The 23,987-nt window shown below is 38.5% G+C and overlaps 1 protein-coding gene across 7 annotated transcripts in view; it reads right to left on the bottom strand.

Annotated features, from left to right (window-relative positions):
- ANO4 (anoctamin 4) overlaps window positions 1-23,987 on the bottom strand; it is a 199,672-nt gene that overhangs the window by 110,930 nt on the left and 64,755 nt on the right. For 5 of the 7 annotated variants that reach the window (XM_051636771.1, XM_051636805.1, XM_051636796.1 and 2 more), the window contains exons 2-3: window positions 23,759-23,965; window positions 7,166-7,276 (exon numbers count right to left, since the gene is read on the bottom strand). In XM_051636771.1, the coding sequence (XP_051492731.1) occupies window positions 7,166-7,276; window positions 23,759-23,828 (181 nt within the window). In that variant the 5' untranslated portion in view covers window positions 23,829-23,965. The remainder of the gene's footprint in view (window positions 1-7,165; window positions 7,277-23,758; window positions 23,966-23,987) is intronic. The other 2 variants (XM_051636787.1, XM_051636778.1) reach the window with 1 other exon arrangement.

Consider the following 23,987-nt stretch of genomic DNA (forward strand, 5'->3'; position numbering starts at 1 on the left):
TTAGCATACCACAATACTTCTCACCTTTTCCCTTCTTCAAAGGCTATGGCTCAGTATAAAAAACCTTTTTAAAAAGATGCCCAACACTACTGACTCCACAGTGTCTCCAGGTGGCCTATTTTTCGTTATGATAAGCAGGAGAAAGTTTTCTTCCTAATATTTGTTCTGAATATGCATTTATGTTGCAATTTAAATAGATAATAATTTTCCTATCAATCAACCAGGAACATGGGGAAGATATCACTCCCTTTTTGAACATGTCTTTTACTGTATCTAAAATCTAAAGGCAGCTAAAGAAAACCCTGTCCAAATATTCAAGAACTCTTCTTCATTTTTACTCATAAAATAAGGACAGGGTTAATGAAATACACTGAATTTTCAATTGCAATACTTTTGCTTATAAAACCACAAAAAACTTCAGAAACAAGAGAAAAGCCTTCACATCCAAATTAATTCAATCTAGATACTAAGCTAATGAACTAACCTAAGGAGCACCATTTTTAATAGAAATTCAGAGTTTTTAATAGTTTTAACAGCATATTGTTTCCATCTGGACAGCATAACAATAAGAAATTCTGTGCCAGATTTACAGATTTTAAGAAACCATACTACTCCTCAGATTTCGCAATTTTGGGGTTGTGTACTGACTCATCTGTCATTCTTTGTATCCCAATATAAATGTTGCATGATACTTAATCTTTCATTAACACTTAATACATAATTCATCAGTTTTAGATAGCATTCTCTGTTCTGCATAATCTCAATCAGTTTTTATAGAGATACTGGGAGCAGTACCTTCACCTACTTCATTCACTTTTATAGTGTGTCATCATAGTCTGTGGACACAAGAGACACACAAAACCTCTTTTTGCAGATGCTGTTTTTGCCTGCCATTTTAAGACTATTTTTACTAAGAGTCTATATATTTTACTTATCCTTTTGCCAAAAGCTCCAGAATATCATTAGAAACAAATATCCAGGACTGAGTTTTCCACTTTAAATTGGCCTTTGCACCATCCTGTTTCCAGTTAGGGGTGAGCTTACTGACAGGAGTGAAGAAGAGGCTCTTTGTGTTGTTTGGGTTCATATGATAGCAAGAGCTTGCAGATCCTCAGTGTCACTTCTGTCTACATCCAATTTGTCCTCGGACAAACTACTGAGGTTTTAGGAGACTTAGAAGGCAAAAAACCAGGCTCCAATTTGTACCACATGCAGCATCAATGTTACGACAGGACAACCACCGTGAAACAGCACAGTCTAACTGCCGGCTCTTCAGTGGCCTTGCTGTTTTGAAGCGCAAGACTGAGAAATTCCCCATCAGATAATCATCTGGATGCAGATCAGGACCAGCTTTTGCATACATGTTCATATGAGAAGAATTCATCTGAATACTCAACAGAAATAACTACTGAAAACGTTTTGAATGACTTGAAAATTCACTGAACTGAAACTCGGCAGAGTGCCTTCATCAAAGCAACATGTATATGATCAACACCTCAATATATTCTGAAAACAACTGTGGAAAATACAAAAAAAATTATACAGTGAATCTTTCAGAAGATTATGCAAGATATATATCTATTGCAGACAGAGGCAATGAAAGAGGGAATGCCTGTGTGCTATGCTTGAGGGACTTGGAACTAAATTTTTCTTGCCATTAAGACTGCCTTGGTTTAAAAGATGAGGCCTTTAAGTTACAACAATTGCTGCTTCCTGAAGTGCTAGTAATGCTTTGGGTTGCAAAATAGTTGGTTTTTAAGTGGGTGTTTTGACATACATAATTTGGTGTGTAAGAGTGTTAATGTGTTTGGAGGTTTCAAGGAGAGAATTACTGGATCATTCTGAGGACTTGTCAGGAGCAAAAAATCTTATTTCAAAGGTCACTTTAAAATCCAGCCTATCTCAAAAGTGCCTAGAAGTTGTGGAAGCAGTGAATCTCAGCTGGTTAGTGATACTAGGAACCACAACCTGCCCAGGTTACCTGTAGTAGAACATTGCTCATTTTGAAAGTACACAGATAATTGGCATGCTAATTGGTAGCTTCAGCAAATAGGATAAGCAGGGAAGAGATGTGCTGAACTACCTCAACAGCATCAAAGGTGTCACCTTCTTCCACCTGCAGTAAAGGTGTGCTGATGGTGAGAAAGTGGAACTCTTTACACTGTAGTTGTCTTACACTGACACTAGACGTGGAGCCCTAACATTCGCTGAAAACATTTTTCTACTCCAAGTCTCACTGGATACTTTGAAAATCAAAATCAAAATACTGTTCCGAAAACCTAAATAAATAATTTTAAAAGCAAATCCTGTTTGCTTTACTTTAATAACGGTGATGGTTCTTCCAAGCCACCTCTCCTGTGGCCTGTAGCAAGTTCAGCCACTCCACTTCAATGGACATGAACATCTATACTGCCTAAAGCTGCTAAAGGCATATTCAGGGCTCCATCTTTTCTGTCCCTTTCAGATAATGACATGCATATGTCCACAAATGACCTTAACAGATTGATATGCAATAATTTTATCATAATTATGCTATTTAGGAGATAGACTGGTGCTAGTCCATAGTCATGCCTTTTTAAGCAGTGAAGTTTAACAACAATGCAGAGAAGCATGTACATTGCTACAGGAGATACTTAAGAATTCCCGCTCTGGTTTTAGATCACCTTAAATATGCATGTGCTTTTCTCCCCCTCATGTTCCATTTTGCAGAAAAAAAATCAAAATTGCTTCATAATTCAGAACCCCTTGAGGGGCTGAAAAAATTTGGACATAAAAATATTTTTATCCCAAATATAGAAGAACTACCTATTCTGAAAACTGAACACTAGGAAATTCTAAGCAAGGGTCTGTACATAATCTCAGTGGGTCCCCAAGACACTTTGGTCCAAGAGGCTCATTTAGGTAGGGCTCAAAGACAATAGAATTTCTTTAATCTTCTGAAGATGGATGCTGAAATACTGATGTGCCTAAAAATATGAATTTTAATTTAAAAAAATGGGATCTATGTTTTTGTGCATGTTTTGCATGCTCAGAGATCACGCTTCTGTAAACTATTTTATTAACAGTTGTCACACCAAGCTATTGAGTATACTTTGGCTTTGGATAATGCAAGCTGAAGATCATTATTCCAGAAACTGCTCTTCAGGAGACTTTGAGGCCTGTCAGCAACATTGAAGAGTGAGTTTCCTTAAGCATTCTTACTGGCACTGTTTATAGTGAGTATAGAGCATTTCCAGGTGTTACTGGTGGTAGGAAAAATATTGAGTTTAAAAGCACCAATAATGAAGAAAACCCCTTAATAAAAATCCCGAGTAGAAAACAACTGTTTGGCAGAGACCTGCAAAGCAGAAAAATTCAAGTATGAAAAACCGAGAAACTCTTGATCTTTTTGTACTACACCTTATGTTTTCACAGCATCTATTTGTATTTTTGATTAGAAACAATTTTCTGCAATCAGTAAGGATGTCAGATACAATTTGCAAAACTTTGCTTCATGGAGATTGTTCTACAGATACCACACAGTCCAAAACTTCCACACAGCCCAAAACTTTTTATCATGTTAAATGCTAAATTCAGTAACTACACAGCAGATCAGCAACCCTCTCTCAGGAAACTCACAGATTTCTGGCTTCCATATTATGAGAAGTAAAACAAGAAAACAAAATTATTTTTTATTAAACCTAGTGAGAGCAAATGTAAACTGGGTTTTGAAAAATATTCTAGAAAAGCCTGAGATTTCTTGGAATTTTGACTTTCTTGCAATGGCAAATAAGTTTCATACATTGAGCGAATTATGGGAATTATTGAAAAAAATCTTGAAATCTGAGCTTTTTTTTTTTTTTTTAATAAAGCTATTTACTACTTTTCCAGAAGTCCATATTCTCAGCATAATAACTAGGAAACAGCCATGAAAGCCTTTGCTAGCTTTTGCCATGGCCGAGGGCACCTCCAGCACTGACTGCTCCTGACTGGATGCCTGGGGCTCCTTCCACCCTGCCCAGGCCCCAGGACCCCATTTCAGCCCACCAGGACTGTCAGCCTCTGCCTCAGTGATGCTGCAGCAGGGCCAGTTTCCAGCTCCCCACAACTCTACCCATCAATGGCCCCACTGCACCAGGGAGGTACCCGAAGATAAGGGCTGGGGCTGCCCTGGTGCCCCCAGGCTGCCCCGATCCTGGCTGGGGCTGTGGGATGGGACAGGCTGCAAGTAGGCAACAATAGGCAATTCTGGTTTATATCTGACATGAGGTTCAAGCAGATCCTTGAAAACTCTGCTGTCTTGTTTACAACCTTTGTTTAGGTCAGATGCATCACCATGTTTTGCAATTTTACACCCAGTGCAAGCCCCTCTTTTACAATATGTGCCTATAGCCATTTTCAGTCTAATTACTGTTTCTGGACTGTTTCTGATAAACTACAGACATTTTATGGATATCATGGGGTCAAGAATAAACTGGTTTATAAAAGACTTAACAGAAATCTTTAGAAAAGTCTGTTTAAGACTCTACTATGAGCTGCAGTACTGTGGCAGTAGAAATAGCTTCAAAGTCTTTTTAAAGAATACTTAAAAGTAAATAATGAGATGGTAAATCTTTATCTTCAGTTGTATTCTAAGAGATTTAGTAGGGTAAAATAAAAGAAAAAAGTAGGTTTAGAGCGATATGTTTGTTTTAAGTAACTAAATTAAAAAGAGTAATACAATTTCCACTATTGAATGATCACTCTTGGCAGTCTACCAAACCAAAACATATATCAGCTAGCTAAAGTTGCACAAGCCCCCTCTGGAGCAGAGAAATGCTCAGGAAACTCATGTTAGCAAGAAAACACAGGTGGCATTTAAAAGCATCACTGGCCTTTTAAAATTTTTCATTCAATGCTACAAAATAACTGGCAATAAAAGTAATGACTTTCTGAACAAACACCCTAGGAAGAATATTTTGGCATGTTTATCCTAATTATTTCATATTCACAACAAACTGCAGGTGATAAGACAATCCCATAGACACAAAACAAGCCTTTGCAAATTGGGTTATAAAGTCGTAGCGATACATGTGTCTTTCCAGAAGAAAATGTAGCTGAAGGACATAGAAAGTAATTTCTCAACAGCAACGGGGTCTGGTTTGGAAAAGAAAAAACACTGTCTCCTAGGCTGCAAATGCTGCATCCTTCTCAAAAGTCTCTGAAATAATCTAGAAATCAAAAAGTTAATTCTTAAAATGCTCTTTGTTTAATGCTATTAAGTTTTGAAATGATATTCAAGCTGTTAAAACAATTTGGAAGCCTACATCTATTCAGTTTATATCCATTAATCACTTGTAAATATTTGTTTTACTTAGGGTAGTTTTCACATACATTTACACACTTACAGTGCCGATGGTTGTGTCTAAGTTGTAGCAGTGATTCAGGTTACCTTATCTCTCTAAATTCCATCTGAAGGCAACAGAGGCAAAGAGCCACTTCTAAGTTGCAGGTGATCTAATCTATATTAGACATCTACTTTAAAATAAAACAAATTGGGCTGTAGACATGCTAGTTACATGCTGTTGATAGCAATGAATTCAGATTTTGATACCCTCCTTGCAAACCCCTATGTTCAAGTCAGATGATTGTCTTCTTTATGCTCAGAGAAAAATGGCATACTTTTAAAAGAAACTAGGAGTTTTATCTAGAAGCTTGAGGTTTGAGATTACAAGCAAACTTGTGCCCTGCTGAATGAAAATTTGAGGTTATTCAGCAAAGGGATATAATCAGAGAGTATGATATTGAAATATGACACAGTAGGAAGGGAAGTTGAGATATGGCTATTTTAAAATGAAGCTGCTTTGGACAAACTGTTAATAAATCTAATCTTGACGTCTAATTCTTTCAAACAAATCATCCATGTTTATCATCCTCAACCATGTGCCTGAAATGGACAAGATAACTGTTTCTTGTATTCCAGTATGGTCTCTTCCACATGCTTTTCCTTGTTTATCTATCTTCTCTATTCAGCTTCTGAAAGACTACAGAGCCTTTTCTCAGCCACTCCAGTCCACATCCCCACTACCCCCAGGCATATAATCTGGGCTGCGCAGGTGCAGAGAAGAGGAAAGTAAAATCTCGTATTCAGATTTCCTGATGGGAAAAGCTTTTTAAGTTACAAAACACGGCTTAAATATTAGAGTGATTCAATTTCAAATTATTACTGCTGTCATCATGCTAACCGGAGAGTTTTCCTTCCACCTCCAAGGTAATATCACCACCAAATAATCTGATTTTACCACTGAATGGTTCCTTGTTCACATGGCAAAATATCAGGAGTTCAGGGGTTTACACATTCTTACACATCTTTTGTAATTCGAGAATGTAAATTGCTGTTTCTCACTTTAGAAAACTGTTACAAAAACCACCCAGTTGAAAATGAACTACAAAAGAGGAAAACCAGGAAGCCATCCTATGCAGTTTGATTCTTAGCTTGCATAACTGCTTTCAAGCTATTATGGAAAATTCCCACTAAAATTCCAGACTCTTTTGGATTTCAGAGTTGCACCAGTTTTGGGTAGGGGGGTGTCTTCCAATGTTGTTAGCAAGAGTAATATTTCTTCGAGCACAATCCTTAAGATAGTTCTGCAGTTACATTTAGGAAGGGTGGACCAATCAATTCTTAGTCCACAACCCATTACAGGTGAAAAGAGGTGGTTTCACACAGTACCTAAGATATGCAGACCTTCAGTTGTTGTGACAAGCTCATCACCTCTGCTCCCAAAAATTGCCAGCTCTAAAAATGTGAATAAACCCCAACACTTTGGAACAGCTGGAACGTCAAATCCAGTCTTAGATCCCAGACTGCAGCATTTGCATGACTTAATTAGTTCACACAGACAGTCAAGAGTGTAAAGAAAGGATTAAAGTAACAGGAATTTTACTATTTTGGACTACTTCTGGATAGGAAATACTGCTGAAATCCTTAGGCACATAATAATTCAAATCTTATTATGACATCTCTCAGAGTACAAGTTTTATTACTGGCCTTCAATGACCAATTGAACTTTCTCAGATATTTTAGTAATACATACTCACTTGTCTTTCAGTTCATCCCTTTGTATGTTCCTTCAGTTATAATTTCAATGCACCTCAATTGATTCTTCTACCATAAACCCAAATTTGCATCCAAGGAATAACTTACTTTCTTGTATTGCATTAAGAATTTCTGAAAAGTCCACATCTGTCTTCTGTATGTCTGGTTTTATCCATATTTGCGTTTCCAGCTGGTTAACCTGCAAATCCTCTCTTCCTTCTGAAGAAATTGAAGAGATTGATGTGGTTTGTGACAGTGCAGTAGAAAATCCGACCAAGGGGCTTTCAGGTGGGGAAGCATACACATTGAATAAAGCTATTTAATTATTTCCCCTCTAGCAAAACCAATTTTTCTTCAAACCAAGCAACTTTAGATAGAAAGTGGACTGATCTAAAGCTAAATAGAAAGAAACAACAAAATCCTCTGCTATCAGCAATGATGCAGTCACTACTGGCAAGTCCCTTGTTCAGGTGAACACATGCTGCCATGCCATGAGCATCCTCTCACCATACCATCTACAAAACTAACTCCAAAATATGAAAACAGACAAGACAGGTTGTTACAAATGACACAGCACTACAAGAACAACCAGGCTAAAATAAAACACACTAACACATGAAGGACAAATTGAATCTCAAGACAGAAAACAACCTTTAGAACAAAAAGAGCATGGACAGCATGTTTCAGCCACAGGACACCATATAGTTTGACATGCCAAGCTGACAGCATGGCATGGTCTAGGCAGCACCCCAATACTAGAGTCCATTTTGAAGGGGGTTACACTGGTACGTAATGGTTGCAATTTAAAAGCACTGCTAGTGTGCTAGTTTCAAACCTATTTGCACATATAAACAGGCATGATTCTCCCACTTCACTGGTCTTTCAATATGAGAATAGAAAGGAGGAAGTTTTGAAAATGCACTCTTTCCGTGTAAAAAAAAGGTAGTGGAATGTCAAGAGTAAACAGGAAAAGGCAAACAGGCTTAAGCTGCTGGCTACAGGTACTCTGATAAAGTCAGAGACAGAGCTACTGGGCATATGGCAATTTTTTAGAGTGGCAGCAAAACCTGACCTTCCACAGAGGCATCTGTTAGAAGTGATGCTCTTGAGTAACTATTACACAGAGTTAGCAGAGCTGTAGTGGTCAAGAAGATATCTGGGAAATAACTTCATAATAAAAAGGCCACAGTGGAAGAAGAGACCTTGAGGTAATTTAGTCCATTACTGTGTTCTTCACTAGTGGCTATTTATTACAGATACTTTTGATAGAAGCATTTTCCTTCTATAGTCTGCCTATAACAAGCTGGTCTTGTTTTGAATTCCTTCCTAGCCCATTGTATGCTTGCCCTCCACTCACCAAATGACTATCTCACCAGCGGTTTGATGAGAGTTACAAATTATATTCCTGGACACAAAATTACTCAACTCTATATTAAAGACCTTTCTTCACATACATACAGTAGCTTCAGCCTTTTTTATTTCCTAAAATTAAAACCTTATACATTCAACCCATCTCATGCTTTCCCCAGTGTATTCTTTTGTTCCACAGCAAAGATCCGCTGTTAACGTCGGAGACAGCTCCCCTTGTAGATTCCTGTAAAGTGATCTGTCATAGCAGCAGCAGGAGTCAGCATTTAATGATGTAGAAAAAAGAGAATTTCTTTAGTGAGACAGCTGATTATTCATATAATAGCAAGCTAGGTAAATCTGCAGATGGCCTCAGAGGTGAGAGGCCAGGATTTGCCCAGAAAAGAATTCTGGGGGCAAAGGAAAAATACTGCAGCTGCAATATATAAATAAGAGGATGGAGAAGTAAGTACTGGACAGTTAAGCAGCTTTGCAAGTGATATTCAGTTTCTTGTTAAATACTCAACTACTGCTTTTAATATATACAATTATATATTTCAAACCACAAATCTATACTTTCTTCTTCATTTCAACCCTAGTTAGAGCATAAGAATGACAATACTGACAAATATAAAATACTCTCTTCTTCCCAAAGCCCTCCATCCTTGTTACAGCCAAATCATTGCTCCTCAGGATGCTTGAAGGTAGAAGAATGGCTGCAGCATCTCCAACAGATCTGAACTTACTGAGCCAGGGAGACAGGAAGTGACAGCCAGCCAGCAATGACTCTCCAGAAGTTCTGGTATCAGATGGACTAACCTCAAATTCTTAATAAAATGAACCTGTTAGAGAACATACATATTCAATTTCAAATCCACTTTTTAATTCATGAAAAATACTGTCTAGAAAGTGGCCAGAAAATGTCCTGCCTAAACCTGGCTGTTGTTCAGCCTAACAGCCTACAAAACCAAGACAAGTTTTGCTGCATTCAGATCTCCTCTCCTCTAATTGATTAATTTGTAGTATGAGGAGATTCCAGCAATCCACACAAATGTCAGTCTCATAGGCTTCTTTGATTCAGGGTAGCTTTAATATCTAGCCTCAGTGCACAAGTATCAGACCAATAACATCATCTTCTGATTTCACTCAAAATTGTAGGCATAATCTTCTTTTGGCTATTTGTGATTTAAAGCATGTCTAATCACAAACTTGCCTTCAACAACACAAGAAAAAAAAATGTATCTACCAACATCATAGCTGCTAAATAAGTGATTGCAGGAACACTTTCTTCTCCCATGATCTTCAATAAACAGACTTGAATCAGAGCACATTTGCTTCTACCCTTCTCCCTCCCCCTCAGCACCCACTTTGCAGGAGGGAGCACTGAATTTTTTAGGTGAAACAACCCCTATGTATATATATCATGGGTCATAGACTGGCAAAATTATTTGCTGATTTGTTGGCAGACAAAAGTTTTAGCCCAGCAGTTCTTTGGAAAAATCCATTGCATCCTCTACTATGTCCAAAAGTGATTTATTTTCTCTACCATAGCTCTCCAAGACAACGAACCAAGACAGTATGTGGTGTCACTGTTACTGTTGAGGGACCACTAGCCTGGCTTTAGCACTTGCTTCTTGCTTTAGCAGGTGCTGATTTATGCTGTATCAGTGACACATCCCACTGAGTAAACACTAAGCAGTAATGCCTGGGAGGCTGGGGGGAAAAGACTCTTACCATAGAAACATGAAAAATAAACTCAAATAAAAGTGAAGCAAATATTAGTTTTCTCAAATTTTTCAAATTTTATGTGATTTTATTACAACATTAGTCTTGAGATTTTTCTCAGATTACTGAGTTGTTTTAGTTGAACTGAAGTATTTTAAATTAGCTCATGGCATTCACTGTGGTTCACTCCGATTTACTTGTTGATGTATAAAGGCAGTGCATAAAATACCATAGTTTCTCCTTTATTTGTTTTGAAGGTTCTTTACTAATTAGGTTAGGAAAACAAATGAGATTTTTAAAAGGCATTTCATTTTTAGATGCTGAATTAAACGGCTTTTTTCTAAATCCTTTTTTAACATCCTTCTGAATATTAAAACGATCACATGTAGCAGATGATCATATTATGCTGCAAGGTAATTAATATGGTATTAATGTTAAACAAGGTCATTTCCACTACAGTGAGAGAGATTTTGTGTCTGCTTAAAACTAAGAACATACTCAGGTTCTTTGCTACATGTATTGTGTATCTAGCCAATTATCACAATCAGCTTTTTAGACATGAACTTTATAAGCAAAAGTGTATTTTCTTGCACAGTAAATGCTTGGAGTCAGATTTTGAAAGTCTGCACATTTTTATACTGTGCTGTGATGTGCAAATCATGTTTCTAGATGAATACCCTCACCTTGTGGTGTGAAACTGAGCATGAGCACTTGAGCACGCAGAAAAACGTGCACAATTTCAGTATCTGGCACCAAATTAAGAATATAAAATTTAGCTGATGGTCTCCAGTTCACTAAAGGCAACCTCAGGTCAGCATGGGGTGAAGGATCAGCCCTGCAGGTCCATTTTCTACTGGCTTCTCTCTTTGAGTGTTAGGCAGGTCACCTACAGCAAAAGCACACTTTCAAATGGAAGTTGTTTAAAGCATTACCTATACAGATTAGTCAGAGCTATACACGTACATGAAATCCATAGCTTCACTGAGCTCAATTCTGGCATTTCTCATTTTTGTGACAGGAATAAAACAAAATGTACTCCATAATGCATCTTCCCAGCATCCATCCCATTACTGCACTGGACAAAACACTTCAATGGATGAAAAGTATATTGATTCAACTATTGCATCAGGAAAAAATAAGCTGTTGTCTGAGTCACAGGATGTATGCAAATATATATTAATATACATGTGTCTTCCTAGCAAGATAGAGTTCTGAAAGCTGTGGCTCCAAGATAGCTAATTATGTATCACTAAGTGGAAGGCTGATGTGTCTCACAAGTCTTTAAAGGAGAGCTACTTTTGCCACATTGGTCACAGAGAATCTCAAATTTCTTTCTACAAGAAATCCTGTATCATAGGATCACCAACCAGTAAAGTATTGTAATGTCTCTACTGCCTAAGCATTTTTTTCTCCCACAGCATAAACTGGATGCCAGAGTGTTACTCTGTGCATCAGTCTTACTGCAGTGATTATATTAGGTATCTTTCATATATTAAAATTATTTAATGTCTTGTTGCCGTTTTTAAAACTGTCATGTACAATAATGCAGAGTTCCATGCTGCAAAAGTAATGCTGATAAGATAAAAAAACCACATAACAAAGAGAGGAAACAGAGAAATAAAGGAACAGAGTTGTAGGAGAAGGAAATACTAGGTACATTTAAAATACATGTGGTCAGTAGCCACATTGTGAAAACAGGATTAATTTTCATTTATGGGTCTGTAATTATGGAGGCCCAAAACTTAAGATCAGCAAAATAATTTTATTTCATCCTGGTCAGCTTCATATTAAAAATACAACATTGGTTCCTTCTGATTAACTCTAGCGTAGGCATTGCCTTCCTCAATGGAAATAAAAAAGAGGAAACATTCTCTTTGTTTCAGAGTTTCCTTACAACGATTTTGTCCAGGTGGAGGGTTTGTCCTCTGCATATACAGCTAAGACAATTCCTGAAAATACAGGCAGAATCCACACGGAAATCGGTTGTGCATCATGAAAGGTAACTGTCTTTCAGTGTTTGTTTTCCTCTTAAACAGATACAAAAAGATGCAATATCAGCATTTTTCAAGATCTATTTCTCCCCACCAGCATTTAAAAAACAAGAATCTTTCGATGTGTCAAAAGGTCTTTTAGGAGGTCAAGTTAACACTGATGGTCTGCAAGCCACCAGTTCACAGGGCACTGATGAGCCATGCTCACCTTTCTCTGGTGATCCTTGTTCCCCACACAAACTCTACTCACACTTTAAGGCCTTGCCCCAGATGAGCCACCACACACCAGCGACATGGCTGCAGCTACACACATACAAGAGGGCAGTTGCCTCAGATATGCAATTTTTCCTACCAAAAGCCTTGTTTAAGTCAGGACAAAGGCTGCATGACTTCTTTCACGAGTATCTTCTCAGCACATTCTGCAGAAAATTACCCTGTGTCCTGCCTCCAGCTGCCCCTTCTCTACACAGAAGAAAAATGCTCTGTTTTCAACCTGTAATCCTTTGGCCCAGCAGCCCATACTTGACTCCTTTCTGGAACAAGACCACTACACAGAAGCTTTCCTTCCGTCCTTGCTCCTTACCAGTAGCACTAAGCCTCCTCTACCTTACAGCTTCAACACAATTTCAAACTTCTACAAGAGGGAGGGTGTGTGTGATGAGTTCCCTTTTTCTTTCGTTTTGATGCTACTTCCAGTCTCGGGTTCATTTTGCAGACGGAAAGGAGGATAAGGACAGGAAAAGTCATGTGTTTAATTCTCAGTTTTTGAGCACTTGTTGACATATCTGTATATTTAAATTATGTCTGCCATAACTGCAGCAGCTTCTGTATGGGGTGGCAGCACCAGTCCATATGTACCTGTAGTGACAAATAGGGAATATCTTAAAGGCTCCAGTTTTCCCTAATTTGAGGTACTTACTTTTACCTGTGTAGGTCACAGGATTTGCAACCATCTATCTACAAAGCATGTCCACAGTTTTCAAAGAATTATAAATAAAAGGTGATGATACACATTGAAAGAGAGGCCTTCAGAGACTTCTGATTTAAGTCAAAGGACTCCATTATAACAGTGCTAATGCACAATGTGCTTCCAAGACTGAAAAACTGGGTGCCCAGTGGAAATATCTGCGGATATCTGAAAAACCTCTGACCTGGTAGAATGCCATGTATGTCTATAAATACACAAGGATTTGGATATAATTCTTGATATTCTTAAATGGTTTAACAATTACCTTAAAAAAATGTATACTCTCACTATTCAGCATGGCTTATCAAATTTTCCACTATGCAGAAAACATCTTTTGTTTTAATGGTTTCCTGACTGATTATGGATAATGTGTTTGCGTATTAGTGTCCGAGAATCAGAAGCTGAGTGTAAAAGCACAAAAATGCTTTACTAGTTTTGAAAGTTATTGGAATAAACACATAGGGCTACTTCATTTTCAATAGGAAAGTCAAATGAATGTCAGGGGAAAAAAAAAAAAAAAAGAAGACATTCAAAAGCCAATTCGTTCTGTATTGCATGAAGAACCTATGCCACAGCTGTCTCCATGTGTGATCATGTCAAGGGTATGGTAATAAAAATACCAGAATTATTTTTGAAAGGCAATTTAAAAATCATTTCCCTTTGTATTGCAATGCAATCTAAGGCATGACACGTTTAATTATGTTAATACAAACTCTTTTCTTATCTTTCAGAAGCTGCAGTAGTGAAGGGGAGATATGTAACCACCTAATATTACTAACTTCTTATGATAAGACTACGGTATTTTGAAGACATATGCTGTCCATTCTCCCCTCCATTAAACACTGGCTGGTATCAGGCACAAGAGAAGTCCACTCAGCCTACAACTACAGAGAAATGAGGAGTCCTACACTCAGTACTTGCTCCCTATGTCCTGCTGTATATACCTTTTCCACAGACAAACTGGTTGGATAGCTCTTGGTGCAAAGCCAAACCTTGAAAATCTCCTCTACTGCCAAAACAGCCTCAACACCCAGCTATGGGGATAGAGTCCTCATAGCCCTCAGTTCTTGCATCTCTAATTCCATCATTGCCCAGAATGAACTGTGGGCATGGGGACAGCCATCAGTACTGTGCACTTATCATCAAGACGGAAGCATCTCTTAAGCAGAGAGTTCAAACAGGAAAACAGATGAAGAAAGCTGATAATCCACATCTCCCACATGGACAAACACCCAAGCAGCTGGACTGCTGTGCAAAATCACTCAAACTCGTTCTGCCTGGGGGGATGCCTCAGTGTTTTGAGAGTTGAAAGAACCCAAAAGTCTACACAGAAGCCCCAAGCATAGCATGTCACATATTTGTATGCCTAGTATTTCCAATTACCTGGCTCTAGGTAGCCCTTGTGCAGACCCTTACCAATCAGTGTTGCACAATGAGCCTTTGGAATAATCCCATAGAAGCACTTCTTTTCACTGATAACACAAAGAAACAGGACACCAAAGTGTGTGCTCTCCCACTGGGAACAAAGCTATCCTTTTCAAGTGCCACAAAGCCTGGGATAGGAATCCACAGGAGACAGTCTGAAAGTGGCACAAAGCTACAGTGTGTAACTAAGCAGTGACATTTCTGCACAGCTGTATGTTGCAAATGAGAATCTAAAATAAACTCTGATATCTAAATGGACTGAACAATTCGGCCAATTTCTTATTAATCTTATTTATATAAAAATGACAGTAGGAACAATTGTCTTTATTTCTATGTCTTTCCTCTTAAGGTGTAAGTGCACATATAAAAACATTGCTATCAAAGATCACTATCACAGATGTTCAAACATTCATCCATGTTTGAAAAATCTAAATACTTGTGAATGATAAATCCCATAGTTACCATCTACTTCTAACAGTATCAGGAGTTGTTAAGTGGCAATTCATAAAGAGGAGAGGAGGAAAACATTTGCTGAATAAACTTTATTACAAAAAGTCTGCCCAGATATCAAGTCAGCAGTTTACTGATGAGACAAGCAGAAAAGCTAGCTGCATGGGGATAAGAGCCATGACCTAGCAGATAACTTCAGGGCACAAAAAAATGTACTTAATTATAATGTCGGACGTCAAGACAGCTTTTACAAGATACCAGACATCCTTTCAGGTAGATTTTAATATAACAACCAATTATACAGACTCACAATATGCCATAGCCTGCCTTCACAGCCTAAACACATCCTGCTAATTCAATGCTGCAGAAAGCAGCAGCTAAACCATTCTGGGAGCTTCAGCTGTCCTGAGACTGCTGAGCAATGAACATAGCATTGGAATGTGAAAATGGTTATCCTAAAGACAGGATAGCAGAACAGAGGTCTATCCAGCGCAGCATCCTATTTCTGACAGCAGATGCTTAGGAAAAGGGAATATGATCAGGGCAAGCATATCTAGTAGATTCCCCATCTGTTCCTTCCAGCTTGCAGAGATTGAGAGCTTTCTGGAGCGGAAGGTTTCATCTAGGTTATAATGATTCATGGTTACCAATGCCTCTTTCCTCTACAAATTTCTTCCTTTTATACTCACTGTCACTTGTGAGCTAACAGGTAACCATTACATTCCTCCCTCTCCCTTTTACTTACCTTGTGTGCTGGTATTGGCTGGGATAAAGCTAACCTTCTTCATACTAGCTAGTATGTTTTGGACTTGTGTAGGAAAAGGTGTTGAAAAGGCAGATGTATTTGAGTTATTGCTGAGCAGTGCTTACAAAAAGTCAAGATCTCTCCTGCTTCTCACCCCAGCCTACCAGTGCTTCAGCTGGTAGTGCTCAAGAAGCTGGGAGGGTACACAGCTGAGACAGCTCACCTCAACAGACCAAAGGGATATTTCTTGATGTCACGCTCAGCATATAAAGCTGGGGGAAGAAGTAGTGTGGGACATTGGAAGTGATGGTGTTTTGTCCTCCAGCGTAACCGTTACACCTGATGGAGCCCTGCTTTCCTGGACTTAGTTAAAAATCAGCCTGACAATGGGAGGTAGTGAATGAATTCCTTTTGCTTTGCTTGCATGCGTGGCCTTTACCTATTAAACTGCCTTTATCTCTACCCACAAGTTTTCTCACTTTTACTCTCCTCCACCCCACCAGGAGAGAGTGAGCTAGAGGCTCTGTGGTGCTTAGTTGTCGGCTGGAGTTAAACCATGACAACTTTTTTCCAGCCTTCATGAGCTAGTGGGCCTACTCCTCAGTCACAGTGTCATCATAAGCCTTAATATCCAGGCCAGGGCCATGAAGCAGAGATTCACTGTCATCACAAAGCCTTTCTTTAACCTCAGACAAGACCTATGATGCTGATCCCATGAAATATGCCTTCCTGTACAGAAACTAAAGATGGAGCAGTGAATCCCACCATAGCTTATCCCAAGGAGATTATATGGTTCCAGCCTACCAGTCTGGGTGTGTGGAGACCTAATTAGGAGGTGGTTAAGATAACTATCATCATTCAGTTACAAATCAGATGTGAAGAATGGAGCCTATGTTTATATATTGATTGCGTAAAAATATTTTATCTCAGATTTTGTCTTTGAGACTACCTCAGAAGCAGCAGTTGGTCTTTCTTATACAGCCCTGTCACCTATTTAGGTGAGACCTACTAGGGAGAAATAGAGCACTTTGCCATTAAAATGCCTGGAGTAGCTTTGGGTGGTTCACACAGGAGGCCTATCCAAATGAGATTATTTTCAGTAATCGGCATCAAGAAGAGTCCCCTTTGCAAGCAGTAGGAGAGCATCTGAATAGCAAGGGTCATAATTTTCAGGCATTCTTGCAGCACAGAGGGCCTTGAAAGTATGTCCAGTTTTGATGACCTTTAAAAACCTCCCAGTTTCATCAAAGTGCAGGTTACTTCTTTATGCCGTTAGATGCTGAATTCCTTTCCTGTGCTAGGTGTGTTCCTGAAGCAGGGTCTAAATAAATTATTAAAACTATAGTGCTATCTCCCTTTTTCTATATTAAGTACCCTGAATGTTGTCAGGAATGAAGACCTCAAAAATGCATATGTTTTGTGCTCCACTGGAGCTCTGAAACATAGCATGGTACAAAATTGCACACCCCAAGGATGTAACCACAAATATTGTGCTTCTGTGGAGTTAGTGTGCAGAGACAACCTCTGCTTTTCTGAGACATTCAGTCTCTCATGGCACAGAGAAGAGCAGCGGCCTGTGCAACCCAAAGGGGGTTCTCTTCTGAACAAGGCAAAACTAGAAAATTATGCTACCTTTGCCTTTCTGCTGCCCTTATGCTTGCTGTAAGCTGTCTTGTCGAGTTCTGCACAATTCTTTTGGGGTTTTGGGCTTTTTTGGCACCACAGTACATTACACTGGGTCCTGATGCCTAGATGTACTTACCTGTATCACATCTACTCACCCAAGGAGCAAGGCCCCCCACCTCTATTTTTTTTTTTTTAATTACAAAGAAAAGTCTAGTGTAATTTTGAGATTCCAGAATAAACCAGAAGGCTTGACATTAGGAAAAAGGCCTTGCTATCTTTTGCACTCTAACAAACCTTGTGCAGAAATCAGTAATGCCCAGTACAACCCAGTTACAGTCAAATCCCTTTTCTGATCTTAGAAGCATCTCTGCCAAAGTAGAAACTATTTTGTTCCATCTTTTGACAGTCTACCTGCAAGAATCTTCACTTGGAATATATGAAACATACTTTGCATTAGAAATAGAGGCTTACATAATACTAAGCTCCCTTTAAGCAAGAACCGTAGAGCTAAGAAAAAAGCCACATTTTTCAGTCAAGCTGTACAAGAATACAATAACTTATTATTAAAAGTCTCTCTCATTGCTTCTTGAATGATAATCTATTTTTAAAATGAAGCGGGTCATTACATTCTGAGAAACATTGCAAGATTTTATATATAGCCTATTCTCATCAGCAGAAGCTAGAGTGGTCAAGAATTTTCTTACTTGTTTTAAGACAATTACGGTACACCAGTCTGAGGACAATAACCTTGCTTTGGGATCAGTGATATTCCCTGTTTGGTGCCAAGCCACATCTGGCTGTCTGTTTCTATTTTGGACAAGTTTCCCCTTGACAGGAAGCTCTCCAAGGGTAGAACTATTGAGAACATCTACAGAGGGTAGCATTCTGTGGCCTTCATGAAGCAGCTACATGTTGTAAACTAACAACAGCCATGGGGGTCAAAATCCGAGGGTGAGCTCTGCTGATTTTCAAATAATCGTACATAACTGATTACAACAGTGAATGAAAGGTCACTTTACAACAGCAAACAGGAGACTGATCAAAGCAGAAAGGGAAATGAAGAAGTCTTTGAAAAGAGATGAGTTTAAAAATACCTAATCCCCAAAGAAGTAGAATGCCTTCAAAGCCACAACTTAAAATTATTACTTTTGAAGCTCCTTATTGCAGGTGTGCACATTTCCCAGGTAGGATCAGGACTTGTGTGGGATATCTGAAGCAAAAATTGATACAGAAGGATGTGATTTCTGCTTAAATATTTTTAAATTATTCAAGATAGTTAGCACTGAAAAACAGTGCTTTTATTTCTGGTTTTTTTTTTTGTTTGGTTGGTTGGGTTTGTTTGTTTGTTTTGTTTCTAGACTGCTAGAATGAACATTTTAGGAAACTTTCACTTAGGAAGAGGAGTTTTCAAAGAAGTAAAGCAGTGAAAGGACTGCACCGTGTGACTAAGCAAAGTGATAGAAAATTTCAGGTCCTGTCCTGCATCATCTGCCACCTAGTTCAACTCTTAAGTTCAAAGTACCACATAATTACCATGACAACCTGTCACTCAGCACAGTGACATAAGGTCCTCTTTGTAATTAAGGGAAATTGTTCTTTTCCTTAGGACCTTTGCAGAAGCTCCAGAACACCAATAGTCAGGAGAATGAACTGCTTGTTCAGCATTTCCAACTTGAGGTACAGAGAAATCTTGTTTGGTGCATTGAACTTGCATTGTATTGAACACAGGCTGTAGATAATAGTTAAGAAGCCAGGCTGATTTCTTTGATTGACATTAGTATCTCTTCTGCATAGGGACATCTCTTGCAGACATATTTTTTGTAATATGAAAATCAACTTAAAGAAGGGAATATTTAACTTTTTTTCAATCTTGCTTTTTCCATGCTTCATTCCACGTGGGAGGAAGCTGCATATACATCCAGGAGGCACATAGAAAAAGGCTGCTCCCCTAATAATTTTAGACAAGCAAGATAACAGCACTACTGCCAGTGTGAATTCCAATTTTCTTGTGAGTTTACATCAGCCATTTCCACATCATGTATACACTTGCTGCCAAGAAGTATTTGCATGACAGAGCTTTCCGGCAGAATTATTGGAAGGACTTTGTTCTTCTAGACTGAGAGAGATGTTTGCCACGTCCTGCTGGTCAGCAAAAACAGAATGTGATTTAACCAACAAATCACACCTAACTAAAACAGATCTTCACAACCAAATGTGAACGCTGACAAACACGCACATTTTGTGATGAGAAAAGGGAATCTTTTGCACAGTAAATTATCAGTTCTAGCTTCCTTGATGATTCAAAGTTCATTAAGTTGTGACTAAGCTCATTGAACATACATTTCCTTTTTTGCTTTCATTTTGATTGTCACAGCTTCAAGAACCATGCATTTTTGCTTGCTTCCTAAGTTAGTTGTTATATTGGCCAACACCACTAGCTAATCGATAAAAGTGCTACATAAGCAATAAAAACAAGAGGATGAGAAAGTCAAAAAAAGCATGCCTATGGCAGACACTCTTTCTTTAACACTAATAATGTGTCTATCAGGTTCCATTTGTCAGTGAAGGCAAGAGACTGTCAAAAAAAGATTCTCACCAAATTCCAGTGACCCTACTAGATTTCCACCCTAATGCCAGAAACCAGACCTTCCAGAAAGTGTTTCCTTGACATTGAACATGAATTTCTGCCAAATATCATGGATATATGCCATATGTGGATATCACGCCCCTGTACTTGGCACTGATGAGACCACAGCTCAAGTACTGTGTGCAGTTCTGGGTCCCTCACTACAAGAAGGATGTCAAGTTGCTGGAGCATGTCCAGAGAAGAGCTACCAAGCTGGTGAAAGGTCTGGAGAGGCTGAGGGAACTGGGATTGTTTAGTTTGAAGAAGAGGAGACTGAGGGGAGACCTCATTGCTCTCTACAACTACCTGAAAGGAGGTTGCAGGGAGGTGGGAGCTGGCCTCTTCCCTCAAGTGAATAATGACAGGACAAGAGGAAATGGCCTGAAGCTGCATCAGGGAAGGTTTAGGCTGAATATTAGAAAGAATTGCTTTACTGAAAAAGTGGTTGGACAGTGGAACAGGCTGCCCAGGGAGGTGGTGGAGTCACCATCCCTGGAAGCATTTAAAAGAAATGTAGATATAGTGCTTAGTGACATGATTTAAGCACTGAATGAGTAAATTAGGTTATGGTAGGGGAATATAAGTTATGGTTGGACTTGATGATCTTCAAGGTCCCTTCCAGCCAGGATGATTCTATGATATGCCTGTATAATTTCAAGTTGCAAGGAATCTCCATTCCAAAATGTATCATTCTTTCACTTTGAAAGATATCTTTTTGAACAGTAAATTGAAAGGAGAAATTTCTAGAATATTTTTATGTTTTCTGGAGTGCAGACTCTTTACGCAACGTATTTATGGAATTAAAAAAAGAAATGGTTTCAAAGACAACTCTCCCTGTTGGAAGTGTAGATGGCCTGCAGATCTGATTTGTACAAGTGATATAAATTAATACCTACATTATTATATATGTTTCTATTTAAAACTCAAAATGCAATAAAGTTTTCCAGAGGCCTTTACAAGAAGCACAGAGAAAGAAAATCTTGCTGGAGAACCTTTCAACCCTTGTTATTACCAAATGGGTAAAATTGTTAGCAAGTGTTGAAAGTAGAGAAGACCTAAGAAGTTTCCAGATTTTCACACAATGAGAAAATTCACTTTACTGCTGCTTAGAATTATTGAGTAAGGCAATTTGTCCACAGCCAACAAATTTAATGGCTCTGAGAGAAACTAGGTTTGACAAGTTCTACCGAGTCTGAGAATAAAGGAATTCATCACCAAAAGGAAGAGATAAGGTGGCATTGTCCCAATTTGGACTAAAGAGAATGAAAAGAGCAGGCAGAAAACCAGAAACTAACATCAGTATTTTCTTTTTTCTCCTCATAGTTGCCTAACTGACATTAAGGGAATGGACTGGGATGACAGTTCAACCTCCTCCAGGCTTTTTCAGTACTTGGCTCTGCTGCTTTTACAGATGACCTAAATGCTAATTACCATTGCTTTCAAAACAAGCCTTCTGTGTGCAACACGGACACATCGAATATAAACAGTCTTTGGGAGAGTTGTAACAATATATACCGGCCAAAGATTTGCTCCGAGTGCTCTGAAACCTGTACTTCCATAGCCTCATACCCCATTAACCTTGATATATCACAACTCCTCCTATAACTGAGACATGGCAACTGCAGGCTTCTCAAAACTAAAAATACTGTCCCCTACTGATTCTGGAAGAAACGTATACCTTAATATAATTGCATCTAAATTTACCATCCCATGGCTCTACTTGTCTCTGCTTTGCTCCTAAGAGGAACTTTCCTCATACAGGTGTACTTGCAGAGGTATCAGGAGCCTGCACTTCACCATTAATAGCCATTTTCTTCCACTCATTTCTCTATTTTCCTCAGTGTTTTGTTTCAGTTACTTGATACTTTCCAATCTGTTTGAAATCAGAGCTCAGAAGTTGCAGTTCTGCGTGTGGCTGAACAGTACTTCTTTGCAAGCTTGCACAAGACAATGATTTTTTTTTTTTAAGGCATTTACATTCAGCTCAAATGCTTGTAATTTAACCTAGACACAGAGACAAATTTATTGTTCTTCTACAGAATTACAAAGTTGGACCCAAATCATAAAGACATTATTTTGTTCCATATGAAACAATGACACTATCACTTTGTTAAAAGAAGACTCCTGTCATTGAACAAATTTATACACATCTGCAGCCTTCAAGGCTCTGGGTACTGCTATCTCCCCTTAACTGCAGTGAAGCTAATAATTCTAAAATGCCTCATTAAAGCAAGCTACTAAGCATGTTCTGTGTAGGTCATAGATGCTGTAAATGTCTAAAGAGCAGAACATGATCATCTCATATGACTGTACTGAAAGATGTACTCCTCAGAGAATCATCATCCAAATGATGCTCATTGATGAGCTCCATTTTAGGAAACCTCTGAGGTCTACCCAGAAAGAGATCTTTTTCTCAATCAGGAGCCAGCAGATATTGCTTGTACATTATTTAGTATTAAGGCACAGGTCACATCTATCAGCACAATATGTAGCAGTTCAAAATGGACATAGTTACTGTGTTATGTTCAAGACACTTTTTTTTTTTCGCAAGATGTGATGCAGGTTTTTTTCCCAATCTTTTAGCATCCTCCAGTCATGATTACATATCCTTAGCAACATCAGCATTTCTGTAATAGTAATTTCTATACTTCAAAGAAAAAAAACATAGAAACTGAAAAAATAGAAGGACAAACAAGTGAACAGAAGAACTGAAAAACACAAAGCATATGGTTATGAGTCACTGTAAATTCTTAATTAATCAATGTTGACAAAGATTATGGTGACTAAATAGTATGGGTGCATGAAACTCATGGCAATAGACCTGCATAGCAACCCACAATTAATGATCTATATTTTCAACTTCTACAAAAATGAAGCCATTTACTAGATCTGCAAGGTAATGGAAGACTGCTCAGGGTCTGCAGGCAGAACTGTCTGTCTCACACAAATAGATTCTGCCCTGCAGCACCTAAGCAGCTGCACATAGGGTGCATCATGCCCTTTCCCAGGGAGCAATGCTGGAAGATTATTGAGAACCTTCAATATAGAAGGTATAAAACTGACTTCATGGGCAGCCTGAATATGCTCTACTCAGGGAATAAATTTAAAGTTTAATTTTCATTGTGAAGAATGATTGAACACGGCCAGCACAAATGTACTCCGGTTATAAGAAAAGATACTTCTAAAATAGCTCTGGCAATTAACATAACAAGGAATGAACTCATGATATCTATTAGAATTTGATGGTTCCCAGGAGATTCTGGCTTTCTTTTAAAAAGTTTCATTTGTTAACCAGTTAAGGTATGTTGTAAAATATCCTTCAGATCTAGAGTTCTGTTTGCTTCCCAGCAGCAAGACTTGAATCTATGTCCTGAATTGTGCCTTTGTTCAAAACCAATGTTAGTGTCAATGACTCAGTTCCACCAGGGATGCCTGTAGCCTCTAGAGCACTGCCAATAGTTCGGACTTACAAAATTAAACATATATAAGGTGAGCAGTGTTAAAAAACAATAACCCAAAGCTCTCTCTGCATTAACATTTTTGGATACTGCTACATGTTGTATTTTTATATGACTAAGCTTACAGTTTTATTTCCCACTTTCAGTTGTCCCAAAGGTTGTTACTCCCTATAACTGGCAAAAACAAACCAACGTAGACAAAATATCAATTGATAGCTCTGAGAATCAACACATTGACCTCCATGCAAGCATGATCTAGTGCTATTAATACCAGCTTCACAACATCATGGCACAGCACACAAGAAATGGAACTGAAAAAGGTGTCAAGACAAATCTGTTACCTGGCTGATGTGTTTTTGCTTTTCCACCAGGGACTGCCGAAATGCTCGATCCAGAAGATGAGGCTTCCATTTTTACTGACCTTCTGACTTGTGGGATTGAAGGATGCCTGACCACAGGTGGACACTGTGACACTGGATAGCTTGCTGCAGTTCTCCTCTGACAGATTTGCTCACTCTTTTCAGCCCCATGAATAGATAAACTTATACCTGACAGGAATAAAAATTAGTA

This window comes from Apus apus, chromosome 1, assembly GCF_020740795.1.
Source record: "Apus apus isolate bApuApu2 chromosome 1, bApuApu2.pri.cur, whole genome shotgun sequence".
In the NCBI taxonomy this organism is placed as follows: domain Eukaryota; kingdom Metazoa; phylum Chordata; class Aves; order Apodiformes; family Apodidae; genus Apus; species Apus apus.